At 37.2% G+C, this 14,105-nt stretch overlaps 2 protein-coding genes across 2 annotated transcripts; one reads left to right on the forward strand and one right to left on the reverse strand.

Annotated features, from left to right (window-relative positions):
* The first annotated feature begins 5,442 nt into the window (after nucleotides 1–5,442).
* LOC112741820 (protein TRIGALACTOSYLDIACYLGLYCEROL 4, chloroplastic) lies at nucleotides 5,443–9,403 on the forward strand. Its single transcript, XM_025790936.3, has 6 exons — nucleotides 5,443–5,583; nucleotides 5,973–6,409; nucleotides 7,020–7,257; nucleotides 7,662–8,025; nucleotides 8,187–8,518; nucleotides 9,064–9,403. The coding sequence occupies exons 2-6, from the start codon at nucleotides 6,150–6,152 to the stop codon at nucleotides 9,256–9,258; spliced, it is 1,389 nt and encodes a 462-aa protein (XP_025646721.1). The 5' UTR covers nucleotides 5,443–5,583; nucleotides 5,973–6,149; the 3' UTR covers nucleotides 9,259–9,403.
* Nucleotides 9,404–10,022: 619 nt separating this feature from the next.
* Nucleotides 10,023–11,066, reverse strand: LOC112741821 (uncharacterized). The gene has a single exon (XM_025790937.3). The coding sequence runs from the start codon at nucleotides 10,810–10,812 to the stop codon at nucleotides 10,123–10,125; it is 690 nt and encodes a 229-aa protein (XP_025646722.1). The 5' UTR covers nucleotides 10,813–11,066; the 3' UTR covers nucleotides 10,023–10,122.
* Nucleotides 11,067–14,105: the final 3,039 nt, after the last annotated feature.

Genomic DNA, 14,105 nt, shown 5'->3' on the forward strand with positions numbered 1-14,105 from the left:
TTAATCATCTTTATTATATTGAGATAGTAATTATAGTACTAGAGTTCTCTATTTATACTTATTTACTTTATTTTATAATTACATATTCCTTATTTATTTAGTTGTTTCACAACATTTTACACAAACATAGGATTATATTATAGGAAACATTTCAAGTGTACCGGGAGTACCGGTGCACCAGTTATTTTAACCGTTGATCTGAATTATAAAAAATATATATAATATATATTAATTAAAATCAACGGTTAAAACAACTGGTGCACCGGTACTCCCCAGTGCACTTGAAATGTTTCCTATATTATATATTGTCACAAACTCACAATTGCTTTTTTACGTCAACTACACAAATAGTCGTTGAGTTAAACAAATTTAAACAAAAACTATTTTTAACTTGTACTTTTGAGCTATCTTTCATCTTCACATTTATTTTTGCTGACTCCTATAGTTTTAACAGTAAAAACTTTGCTCATTCTAGTGTCATCATCATCATTGTCACGGTCAACAGAAAGTAATATTCCTAATCATCGAATTTGAGTATTGAGTAAAATTACAGGCTGTATCCTAAACTTCATATTGTTACCCTCACTTCTTTACTCAGAACAATTATTAACCAGAGAGAATAGATTATTATTTCCGATAATGAAAATGTAAACTAACTTTATGGGTAAAAAACAGAAATAAGCCAAGGGAAGCCAGAAATTACGTAAATCCACCAAGTTAAAAATTGCTTCATCAATCAACCAAAGCACTTCTCTATACAATTCGAACCAGCTTAGTTCGACTTGCATTCGTATATAATTCGAACTGAATCAACTCGAATTGTTTAGCGAAATTCAGACTAATTCGAACCAGCTTGGTTCGAACTAGAAACATACATAATTTGAACTAGATGAGTTCGAATTATGTGAGTGGAAGCTTCCCAAAGTAATTCAAACCAGGTTGGTTCGAATTACACAAACCATATTTTGAACTAGGCTGGTTCGAATTAGTGAGCACCAGACCTGTATATATATGGTTGTAAATGTGAGTTGCTCTCATTAGAGGGGGTAAGATGGCTAGTGAGGAGAGTTTTGTAGTGTTGGTTCACCACAGAGGATCGATTAAGAGGAAAACTCGTTCTAGTGTGAAGTTCACCGATAAGGATCCTCTCTATATTATCATGAGGCCTACGACGAGCTATGATGACCTTGTTAGGTCTGTACTGCTGAAACTTGGTCTGGAAGGTGCGAAGCGGGTTAAGAAGTTTTTCTATCGCATTCCAATCACGGTGCTCCAGGAAACCGTGAAGTATGATTGTTTCACGATCAGGAGTGATGAGGACTTGCAGGTCATGTTTCATTGACGCTGACAGTTTCCAGAAGTGAGGACACCAGAACTGTTGGCAAAGTTGGTTGATGTGGTATCCAGCTCAGGGGGTTCGAACCGGAATACCACCACTTTAGCCACGGCAGCCGGTTCTAGCTCCAGACCTGCCGTTGCTTCTTCTTCCGTCCCTGCATACGAGCCACCCGTCCAACCTGTCGCCTCCCCTTCGTTCGCTGTTGATCTCAACGGCAGTGTAGGCAACGAGGTCGGAACAGGGGAATTTCTGCCGACCTCTTTACAGTGTGCTGCACTGCCTGGGGTTGGAGAGGAATTGTTGGGTGATCCAGAGGACGATGATGTCGAGCCGGATATGATTGATGATGACAGTGGCGATGATATTGGAGCGAGTGAGCCTGCCGGGGCGGGAGGTGGTTCTAGCTCTGGCACACAGCAGTATCCACCACATTTTTCCTCTTTGGACTTGGATGCCATGAGGCAGGAGGGGGTTTCTGGGCAGCCTGCTGGATTTGGAGCTAGACATGCGGAAGGGACTGCTGGTCTGACAGAGTTCCAGGTTGGTCAGCAATTTCAGGATAAAGATGAGGCCCTGTTAAGTGTGAAGACTTACAGCATCCGCCGAGGGGTACAGTACAAGGTAGTGGAGTCTGACTATCGCCGGTATGTGGGCAAGTGTTCTGAGTTCGGGAATGGGTGCACATGGTTGATTCGGCTGAGTCTCCGGCAGCGCAAGGGCATTTGGGAAGTCAAACGGTACAATGGACCTCATACCTGTCTTGCCACCTCCATCTCCAGCGACCATAGGAGTTTGGATTATCATGTGATATCGGCATTCATTATGCCAATGGTTAGGGCTGCTGCATCCGTCAGCATCAAGGTGCTCCTAAATGCCACAGCCGCACACTTTGGGTTTAGGCCGACGTACAGGAGAGTCTGGTTGGCGAAGCAGAAGGCTATTGCCCTCATCTATGGTGACTGGGATGAGTCGTACAATGAGCTCCCCAGGTGGGTGTTGGGAGTCCAGTTGACGATGCCTGGTACTGTTGCAGTCCTTAGGACGAGCCCTGTTCGAGTTGGTGGATAGTTGGACAAGTCTCAAGCTTATTTTCACAGACTATTCTGAACGTTTCTACCGTGTATCGAGGCATTCCATCATTGCAAGCCGCTGGTTAGTATTGACGGCACCCATCTGTATGGATAGTATGGGGGAACGTTGCTTGTCGCGATTCCACAAGATGGGAACTCCAACATACTCCCTGTTGCATTCGTCCACCTCCACGTCGACCACCCCCGTCAGCCTCGTCCATAGCCTGGTCCAGCCACCTCCACTCACGCTGGCTCCGTCGTGTCCCCACACGAGCTCTCCTCTCGACCCGATGCCTGTCCGGCACGTCATCAACACGATCCATGTCAGGAACTCGCCCAACACCCCTCTGTGACGCCTCCACAGGAATAGAAACGGCTCTCGCATCTCCTAAGTACATCTCTGAAGACAAGAACCTCTTTCCATGCTGACTCCACCACTCCAGGAACTCATGTGACGGTCCAGGGTCTGCAACAACATCGAACCTGAGCACGTGGTCCGCACGGGTCTCCCAATGAAGATGCCATGACTGCAAAGTGTACGGGAACCAACGATCACCACCTCTGCCGTCCTTCGACATCAGAAAGTCGATGTTCAGGGTGGGATGTAGACGGGGCTGGACTCCGCCGAACTGCGGTAGAACCCTATCTATCTGATGCCACTCTATGACGGCAAAGTATATCAGTGACGTCACAGACCGCCACAACGCCGTATGCCGAGGCTCCAACGCCTCTGGATGCACAACCTGCAGTACATCGGGGAAGCTATACGGCATCCAGATAAACTGCACAAAGAACTAAACATTGTCAGGCCAACTCATGCACCAAATTCATAAAGTTTGGTTTACTAAATAAACTTAGGCAGTAGTTTACTCACATCCCTGTCTTGTAACATGTCTATCCTCAGTCTCTACATCTGCACTCTAGGACCCTTCTCGCTACCGGAAGGGTTGTAACCTGACCACCTACATCTCACATGGGTGTTATGGCTAATTAAATGTGTAACAGATTTGTAATACATTAGAAGCGTACATAGACACAGCTATGTTAAATTGAAATAGAGAAGCTTGACTAAAGTACCTCGAGGTCAATGGCCAGCTGCATGTATCATACCCGGCAGGCCTAAACCTAGGAAAGCGCCAGAAGATCCAAGACTGAAGTAGCTGAAGTGGGCCCCCTAACTTGGCCACATATCTGTTTGCCACTCGGCACATGCACCGGAACAACCATGCCAGTGCTGTAGACCCCCAGCTGTAGGTCCCCATCTCCTCAAGCCTAGCTATGTAGGGAAGCCATCTGATGTGAATGCGGTTGCCGGACTTGTCGGCAAACAGCTGAGTGCCCAACAACATCATGATGTAGGCACGTGCAAAGCGTCGCACAGTCTCCTCATCGGCTCCCTCAGGGCACTCTCCAAAAGTCTCCTGGAACCAGGTGCAGTTTACTGCGAACTTCTGAACCTGGCTCGGAGGAGGAATCACTCCAAGCAACTCCTCGAACCACACCCAAGCTGGACGGCCACCCTGGATGTATATCTGGAAATCTGTAAGGCAACCGCTAACATAACGCCCGTCCACTGGCAACCCCAACTGGTACACCACGTCCTGAAGTGTGATTGTGCACTCTCCGAATGGCATATGGAAGGTGTGCGTCTCCGGACGCCACTGCTCGACAAAGGCACTGACAAGGGGCTCATCTAACCGGAACCATCTATCATTCAGCCTCGCTAGATGGTATAATCCAGCCATCTGCAAGTACGGAACATACCGCTCATCGAGTCGCATGCCCTGCTGCCGCCGCATGCTCCTGATGCATCGCTGTGGCTGCGCATTACATGCACCGCATTATTAGAACCATGTAGAAAACCAGTGACAAAAACAACCAACACCAGAAACCACTAATGGAAACCACTAACAGAATCTACATGCAAAACCAATATAACAAACCAGCTGTAAAACCACATGCTCAAACCGCTAACATAAACCGCATACAAATCCACTTACGAAAACTACATGCAAAACCACTATCATAAACCGCACACAAAATCACATAATAAACCACTTCCAATACCACCAAAATAAACCACCAACATAAACCATCAACAAAACCGCATACAAAACCACTAACATAAAACTACTAATATAAACCACCAACTAAACCACCAACTAAAACCGCATGCTAAACAACTAACAAAAACCACCAACTAAACCGCATGCAAAACCTCTCAAATAAACCACTTGCAATACCACTAGGATAAACCGCTAACATAAACCGCCACTAAAACCGCATGCAAAACCACTAACTTAGATAAACCGCTAGCACAAAGTTTTCTATCAACTAACCTCGTCGTTGATGACCCCGGCTATATGAGCAACTTCGTCCAACCGATATAGCCTTTCCAGATCGTCCCCCATCGGCTGAGTATTCTGTTAGAGTCTTTGTCGGATCAAATCTGGGTCATTTTCTCTGGGATTTGGTGGGGTATGAGAATGGAAACGTAGTTCGAATGAGGCTGATTCGAACTCCTTATATAGCGAAAACCTGTGTAATTCGAATCAGCCCAGTTCGAATTACTATTCGAGGCAAACTTTGACTAATTCGAACCAACTAGGTTCGAATTACTTGGTGAAACGTCCAAATGTGTAATTCGAACTCTCCTAGTTCGAATTATTCTCAATTCTAGTTCGAACCATATAGGTTCGAATTATATTCATCACGTGTTCCATCATTATTCGAGCTACCCTGGTTCGAATTATGTGTTATTGTAGTTCGAACCAAGTTGATTCGAATTATATAGTAATGTGCTTTGACTCATTCGTGAAGCAATTTTTAGTTTGGCTGATTCATGTCATTTCTTTCCACCCTTGGCTTATTTCTGTTTTTTACCCTAACTTTATATTATCAAAAACAACCTTTAATAAAATCAACTATCGATATAAAATAAATATTAAAAAAGTTAAATTATATATATATAAAATAGATAATTTAATGATTGATTTTTAATATACATATAAAACCGTAACACTCCACAATCGTATCCTAATTGATTGCACCGCTCACACACATTCTCAAGCCACCTCACTACACACTTTGTTTCTATTCGAACCTTCTCCACCTAAAACCCTCTTCCATTTCTTCACCGATTCATCAGTCAAAAACCCTTTTCGGTGGTAACTGGTAAGTGACCCTACAACCATTTTCAGCTTCACATTTTCTTCGTATTGCTCTTCCCTTATTTTGTCTCTCTCTTTTGTTTTTGTTTTTTGTTTTTTTTTTCTCTTTTAATTCTTAAGGCCTGTTTGGATGCCCCATTTTTTATGAAAATTGAATTAAATGGAAAAAATTCCGAATAATTATTTTATTAAATAATTTTGTCAAACTAAATTTAGATCAATCTTTTGCAAGTATAAAGTTAGTTGAAATTTTTTACTACTGAAATATTTTGCACCAACAGAAATGATATTTTATTGTAAGTAGAAATTAGCAACCACCATAGAAGCCTCTTTTCGTCTCTTTCCCTGTTTGTTCTGTTCTTTCACCACTTTCCATGTGACTCAACTCTCAAGGAAAGGATCGATTCTATTCAACAATCATTTGGGAAGAAGCCACACGCACTCACTCTCACTCAGAATTCAGAAATAGTAGAGTATGTAGAAGAGTCATTCCAATTTTCAACACACTCACACACACACTTCACCAGTGTCAATGTGAAATCAACACAACCGTATGCGAAACAGTGAGTGATGAGGAAGTTGAGATGGGTAATGGATGGAGGAGGCTTTTGGGACCTTGATGTCTCAACTCCAAAGACCCTCGAGGGTTCGGCCTGCCCTGTTTCTGGGAATCCTCTACCCTTGGGCCTTTCCAGGGGGCCCAGGCTTTCCAGGCCCAAGCAGGTTGACTTCATGCAGCGCTTCATGTTCGCTCCGTTTGTTCCTTCCTTCTCCAAACCAAATGGACTCTCCCTCCAGCGAGTCCTCTCCCTCCCACTCAACGATGACTGGTATCAAAATATTAGCTTGATTTCACATTTTCGTTCATTCCCATAGTTAAAGTTTTGATTTTTATGTGTTTTGTGTATCTGGGTATTCTTGTTTTGGTTCATGTGGTGGGTCAATTGGCGGAATTTGCAGCGGGGTATGTTAAATTTGCTGTTTTTATCTCTTTGTGGCTGCATTTTGGATATGTTTACTTGTTGAGGGTCTTTTCATTTTGTTTATGGCTTGGCTGCCAATGTTCTGAATTTTGATTGCATCAATCAATTCAATAGGAGAAAGTTAAAAGGGGGTGAAATTTGGAATTTTTATAGTTATGTTGCTCTCTTAGATAATGGCATGCTTCTACTGAAGCAGCAGAGTTGGATGTGGTTAGTTTTAATTTGAAGATATGTGACATTGTGGAATTTTTTATTTATTACAATGTGGGTGGATTAATGAGATCATTGAGGGTAGATTTATGTGTAGGACTAGGACAGGATTAAAGTGACCATGTTAGTTATTGTTTGAATTATCCTGTTAAGTTAATTTTTCTTCTTTTCCTAGCTGTGTCTTTGTCATAATTGAACTGTGTCAATTCTCATGGAATTCTGATTTTCAAGTCTGAAAGTTTTGCAGGGTTGTATATCTTCTTGGTCAATTCCATTTGCAAAAATTCATTTCATTTGTTAAAAGAAGTGAGGAAAAGCCATCTCGAGTTTCGTCTTGGTTTAAAACCATTGGGAGACAGCTGCAGCAGAAATCCTTATATGCACTGGGCTTGTTTTCAGAGTTCCAGTTAACATCGGATGATATCTTACATTTGGCCTTAGACTATGATGATAATCCAAGAGGGAAAGCAATTCTTCGTCACAAGGTAAGCATTTGCGTGTATATTCTTTTGAGTTTCTAAAGTTCCTTGCATGGCTCCATTTCTTGATGAATTTTAGTATTCTGTTTTAGAATTCTATGACAAGACATTAGATTGTTAAATGAGCTTTTCTGTTTTCCTATTAGGTACTTTTCATTTTTCCTTGAGGGGTGTTCGGTTATTGTGAATGGCCATATTTCGGGATAAATTTGTCTATGAATGTAACTTCTTCATTTATTAATTGATTATGAATTTTAAGTTACCTAAAAATTTGGACATACACCGTTAATACAAACCACATTAGCTAACTACTTTTATCTATCTTTCTTACTTTACGTTATCATGCTGCGTGTATACTGAGCTAGATTTTGTGTATTTATACTAACTGTGCAATTGGTGAGTGGTTGTAGTTTCCTAGTCATGAACTCACAGCGGAGGCAGTTTTGCCTGGTCTTTTTGTTGACAAGTCTGGTAATTATTGGGATGTTCCATTTTCAATGGCGATCGACTTTGCTTCCCTATCAACCAGCGATTCTTCTATGAGTTATCATTTATCTGCGCACTATAACTCTGGGTCACCTGAGCCCTTTGACAGGATCCAAAATCAAATTGGCGGACCACCACGAAACATACTTCCAGGTTTAGCCCTCAAAAGTTCCATATCTTTCAGGAACAAGGTTGATATTTGGAAAAGTGAAGCTCCTAAGTTGAAATTGGTGCAACCATATGACTTGTTCATTTCTAATCCTAATGTGTCTGCATCATGGAATATCGGTAAGATGGCCACTTCTCTGTGACAGTTTCTCAAATAGTCAAGACGAAGAGATTTAGATAGATTTAAAATGATCATCGTTCTATAACTAAATGATTGCTTTATGTCATGGATTGGATACCATAGGCATTTTTCTTATTTGTTCTTTGAATTCTCTTGTAAGGTGCTGCTGCTACAACTGGTTTTGGAGAGAGTGCAGAAAGAGCACTGGCAAATGAAGATCCCATAGGTTTTTTTATTGATAATCCTGATGGGCTTAATGCTTCGTTTCTAGCAGATACATTTGCATCTGCTTCTCTTACAGCCCAACTTGGAAACTTCCAAAAGCGTTATCTAGATCTTACGCGATTTCAGGCCCAGCTGAATATACCTTCAGGTACCAAATTCTTTTATGGTGCGAGAAATCTAGCACGGGAATATTTCCAATCCAGAAAGCCCAGCTTGGATGATTTTCAGGCAGTTTGCCCCGATGCCACCTTATCTTTTCAACAGCAGGTAGTACCAATTCACTTGTCCGATTTCACATTCTTAGAAGTTTTTTCCTGGCTAGTTCAATTCCATCTTGAAAGGACTGCAAATGGGTAAATTACACTAACCTCCCTTGTGGTGGGAAACAAAAATGCTATGTACCCACCAAAAATGGGTGATTGATTTCTAGTGTACACTTAGCATGGGTGGGTTGGGAATTATTTCTCATGACACCCCTCTATTTGTAGAAGTATATACTAATCTCTCTTAGATTTAGTTTATATGCCACTCAGCACCCTTGCTCATATTTTGTGTATCGTGACACTAATCACCTTTATAAACACGACATAACTTGCATTGACCTCCGCCATAAGGAGGTTCGTGTAGACATGACAAATCTACGGATGTTGTGTGTAAATATCTCCTAACCTCAAAGGAAGTGAATGTAATTTATCTTAAATAAATTTAGAGGCTAGTAGAAAGTCTAAATTCTACAATGCTGCACAAAAATTTGGTTCTTAAAGCTGCTTGCATGTTACCACTTACTAACACATGTTTGTGTGATTTTGCAGATTTTTGGGCCGTTGAGTTTTAGAGTTGATTCAGGAGTAACAATTGATTTGAAGGACCCTAACATTGTAAAAGCAAAGGATTCAGTAATAGCAATTGAGTATGCATTGCAAGTACTTCTTTCAGCAAAAGCAGTTGCATGGTATTGTCCCCAGCGCCAAGAGTTTATGGCAGAACTTCGCTTCTATGAGAAATAAGGAGTTTCATCAACACACATTACTCCATAGCCATTCTTTTAATTTCAACTTATTCTTTTTTTGGTTCTTTAGATTAAATTGCAAGGTTGTTGTATGGTCATGTAAACAAGTGGTTGTTATTTATCAATCTCAATTTCTGTGGAAATAGCTATTTCTATTTTGTTACTTTTTTCTTTCAATATCTTTTGGGATTATAATTGTCGACACGAAAAATAGTGATGAACATGTCAAAGTTGACAGAAAAAGAAGATAATGTGTTGATCCTTTTTTAACCCCCTAACTTATTTTGCAGCTAAATACATTGGTTTTTTAATGTATCAAAAAAGTTAAAGCGACACTTATTTTTAGACGCAGGGAGTGGTATATTTTCTTTTACATAATTAATGTCTGTGTTAGAATAAGATATATAAAATAAAGATTTACTTGGTTCTTAAAATCAAGAATTGAAAAGAAATAACAAGATTTTATAAAGTAAAGAACTTTAAGATTTTAATATATTAGATGAGATATCATACCAAAATTAATACCTTTTATTTTTCTTATTCCTAATCCTTTGACCAACACTCTAAAGTCTAAAACCTCATATAATATAATATATCTTTTTTTTTGTCTCTTAATTACCTCTCTCAAGTTGGTCCCGTTGACCAAAGACTCACTCCATCACATGTTTGAACATTCATTCATGTTCACATTCATATTCAAACATAAATCATTCAAACACAACTTAATAACAAGATTTAACATTCTAGATACAAGAACAGCAATTTAATCAAGAGATAGATTAATATATCAAACGCTTTCATAGTTTCATTACACAATATATATAACTAATAATTAATTACTGATACCACTCACTAATTCTTATTAGTAAGTATCATGATCAGGGAAGGCATTATTATTGACAGCAAGATCATGCCAACTAAAATCATTATCCATGATCATCATCATGCCATGATCATCACTATTATAACTGTTCTTCATAACATACTCATCAAAAGAGTAACCACTCTCTTGCTCTTGCAATTGATGATCCTGTTGCTTCTGCCATGGAAAAAGAGAATTATTATTATTATTATTAGTAGTAGCAGCTAATTGTTGTTGACCCTGATTATGATCATCATAACAATAACCTCTTCCACTTCCCCCACCAACAACAAATGATGATGGAATTATTGTTCTTCTTGCTGATGATGATGATGAACCTTGTTGGAAATTTAAGGTAATAGGACCTTTATTATGGACCCCAATTAGTGATGAACATGACATAATGCTGTTGTTGCTATTAGGACACCCTGTGAATTGTTGCACCAATGCCCTAAAATTGGTGGTGTTTGCATTGAGAAGTGTTGTTGGTGTTTTCTTTGATGCTCTTGATCTTCTTCTAATTGGTTTTGTAACACCACTTCCTTTTGGACTCAAAATACTCTCTGATGATGATGATGCTGCCACCATGGTGGTTGTTGCCGCCGCCGCCGCCGCCGTCATCTGATGAGTTTGGTGCTGATTATTGAATTGCTTCCATTGATTATGATCATTGGTAGCACTAGCAGCCATAATTTAAGTGAATGAACAAAACTATTTGTAATGTAAAGTTAGATAGAAATCATATTATTATGAATTGATAATGAAAGTAAATGAATGAATGAATGAGTGAATGAAGGGTAGGCTTTAATTTATTACATATAGTAGTGGCTTGTGTAATTGTCAAAGTAAAATTTTCAAAATGTGATATATATGTAAGTATCTTTTTGACTAGTCTTTGATTGAGATGGATGAGAAAACTTGAAGCCTAAGAATAATAATAGTATTGGAAGGAGTGTGCTGCTTCCAGGAAGCAACGTGTTGATATAACTGGCCAAAGTGGGAAATAATAAGAGCTAAGCTTGCTCTACTTGCACCATCACGTTTTTGGAGAATTTGAATTTTGAAGTCATTATTGATATCTTTCTTACCTCAACTTGTATTATTTCTAGAGTATATATCCAAATAGTTTTACATCGAAATTTTATAAAAAAAGATATAAATTTCTGTCTTAGTTAGATTTATTATTTTTATTTAGATAAATAAATCTTTAAAAGTGTGATATAAAGATTTATATATTTTATTTTTATAAAATTTAGTAATTTAGATGTAATAAATTTTTTTTAAAAATAAAAGTAATCGACTTAAAAGTTTTTAGAGACCTATTTAAATATATATTCTTATTTCTATATACTTCTGTCTCTAATAACATACACAAATTTGTGTTCAGCAAAATGTGTATCGTACCATAAGGTTGAACTTGAAAATGATAAGGTCTTTATGTGTTCATTGGCCGGATTTATTTACTATCTCAAAATAATAAAAACACATACATAAGGTTACACATATATAGGGACAAAGATACATATAAATTTATATAATTAGAAGACATAAATATATCTGTCAACAAAAATCAATTTTATTTTTGTTATTGTTATTGATAAGGAAGGAGGTAGAATTTTAAAAGTCTTAAAGCAATAATAAATTATAATAAAAATTTGTGTTCAAACTTAGCTTTCTATGATAAGATACTAAATATATAATTTTGTGTGTCATTATATACCAGAATATCTTTTTAAAAATGTTTTACCAAACGAAAAATAGATAGAGAAAATTTAGAAGGCGAGTATTTTTATTAAAATTTGGCGAACACTTAATTATAAAAAGAAAAGTGAATAATCTCATATTATTCATACCATTAAAAATATTAATAATGATTAATTAATAACTATAAATCACAAAATTTATTGACTTCTAGTACTCTACTGTATCACCGAATTTACGTTTCTAATGAACATGCACAGCAACCAAACTCGGCCATATATTGCCATCGAACCTTTGTTCATTTAAGTTTCTTGATTTTCTGCTATTTATTATATATAGGAAAAGTTTAGGGCCAGCAACTTTTTTAAATTCTGATCAGCATATAACTAGCAAAGAAAAGTAAGTTATTTGATGAAATTTTACATCAATTGCACACCATTAAAATTATCATTAATGGCTATTTGATGGTTATAAATCACAAAAATTGCTGGCTTAACATTCCTCTTATATATATACAAAGTAGTAACCGTGTGTGTGAAGATATATCTTGAAATATATATATATATACTCAAAAATTATTAAGCAAAAATACATATTATATAATTTACAATAATTTTAATTTACTAAATTATACTAATACATAAAAAATAGAAAAAGATCCAACAAGTAAATATAATAAAGTAAAAAGTTATCAAGTAGTGGGTACAATATTATTCTATTGTTTAATGTGAATACAATTTAGATATTATTTTTATATATTGAGGAAGACGTTTTTTTTTATTGAGTGATTTTTTCCATCAAATTTTAAAAATTAAGAAAAACAAAAAAGTAAAAGCAAAAACAAAAAATAGATAAATGATTTGAAAGAAGAATTAAATTTACTGAATGGAGTAAATAAAAAAATGTGTATTTATTTTTATTGTACCAACACTTGATAGAGAGAGTATATATTGATCCAATGATAATGTTCATTAGTCAATTTTAATTTAAGATTAAAATGATAATTAGATGCTTGATAGTGAGAGTATATATCTAGAATATTTATTAGATTTTTCACTGTAATAAATGACGGATAACGTGAAATGAAACAAAATTGCTTATGTATTTCATTATTTACTGTGTTTTATTGTTGTAATATGAACATAGAAATTAATAATAAAGTTTTAGATAATAAAATATTTATTATCTTTTGAATTTTACATAATTTTTATTAATTGCTCTCTATTTATCATTATTGGTATAAATTTCGACCCATAAATATTCGATTTATAGGGAGTCAAAATTTAATTAAAATGATTGTCACTTAGTTATGAAAATCCTCTTTCGACTATGGAAACAAAGGACGCTTGAAGTCGAGGGATTAGTTGGTTCAAAGTAAGTCGAGCATGCATCCATCAAGTTTGACACCACGTGATCAAATACAAACACGATGCAAGAACGTAGGATTTGAAAGACAAGGCAAGATAGAACGTGAGGATACCATACGAAGATTCTTTAGGGTCAAGGTAAGATCATGGCCTGAGGAAAAAAAGGAACTAAGGTAGTGGTTAAAAAATTCTTTAGAAGCAGGTCCACCTTTATTGAATATAAATAGAAGGAATCTAGAAGAGAAAATGGGGACTTCAATCAACAACACTAGATCATCACATAAACTCATAAATTTTTTGTCTCAGCAACGCATCAGAAAAACATAGAGAGCAAATGTAGTGGTGTTAGAAGTCATTTTCTAATTTATTTTCTTTTATTTTATGTTTAATCCATTTTCATTCATTCCTTTATGTGTTGTGTTGTTATCTTATTTGCTTTGCAACTAAGATTTTATATTTTCATTTATTTAAAGCTTTTCTTTATTTATTTATCTGTTTATTATAAATTCGCCACTAGTAATTTCGATGCAAGTTGCTTCGACACTATTACTAAGTAATTCCCGGGTCGAGCTCACTCTTTTTCAGAGGAGTCGTATCTGCTTCCTGAACTGAGATCTTAATACAAGCTCGATTCAACACCCTGTCGAAAAGTACCAAAAATCAAGTGAAACATATATGGCACTCCCTGTAGGACTCTGGGTTCATTTTGTGTCAAGCTGTGTATGCGATTACAGAGTGGTAAGTTAATAATGTCTGACAGAGCCTCAACTTCGACAGATATGTCAAATAATCATATTGGAGATTCCACGAGAGACCCTAAAACAGCGGCTGTCCCTTTGACCAGACTCTCGGGTTGACAGTCGACGGAAGGAATTCCAATAGCTATACTTATTACATAGCCTCAATATGGGTACC

Source organism: Arachis hypogaea, chromosome 14, assembly GCF_003086295.3.
Source record: "Arachis hypogaea cultivar Tifrunner chromosome 14, arahy.Tifrunner.gnm2.J5K5, whole genome shotgun sequence".
Taxonomy (NCBI): Eukaryota; Viridiplantae; Streptophyta; class Magnoliopsida; order Fabales; family Fabaceae; genus Arachis; species Arachis hypogaea.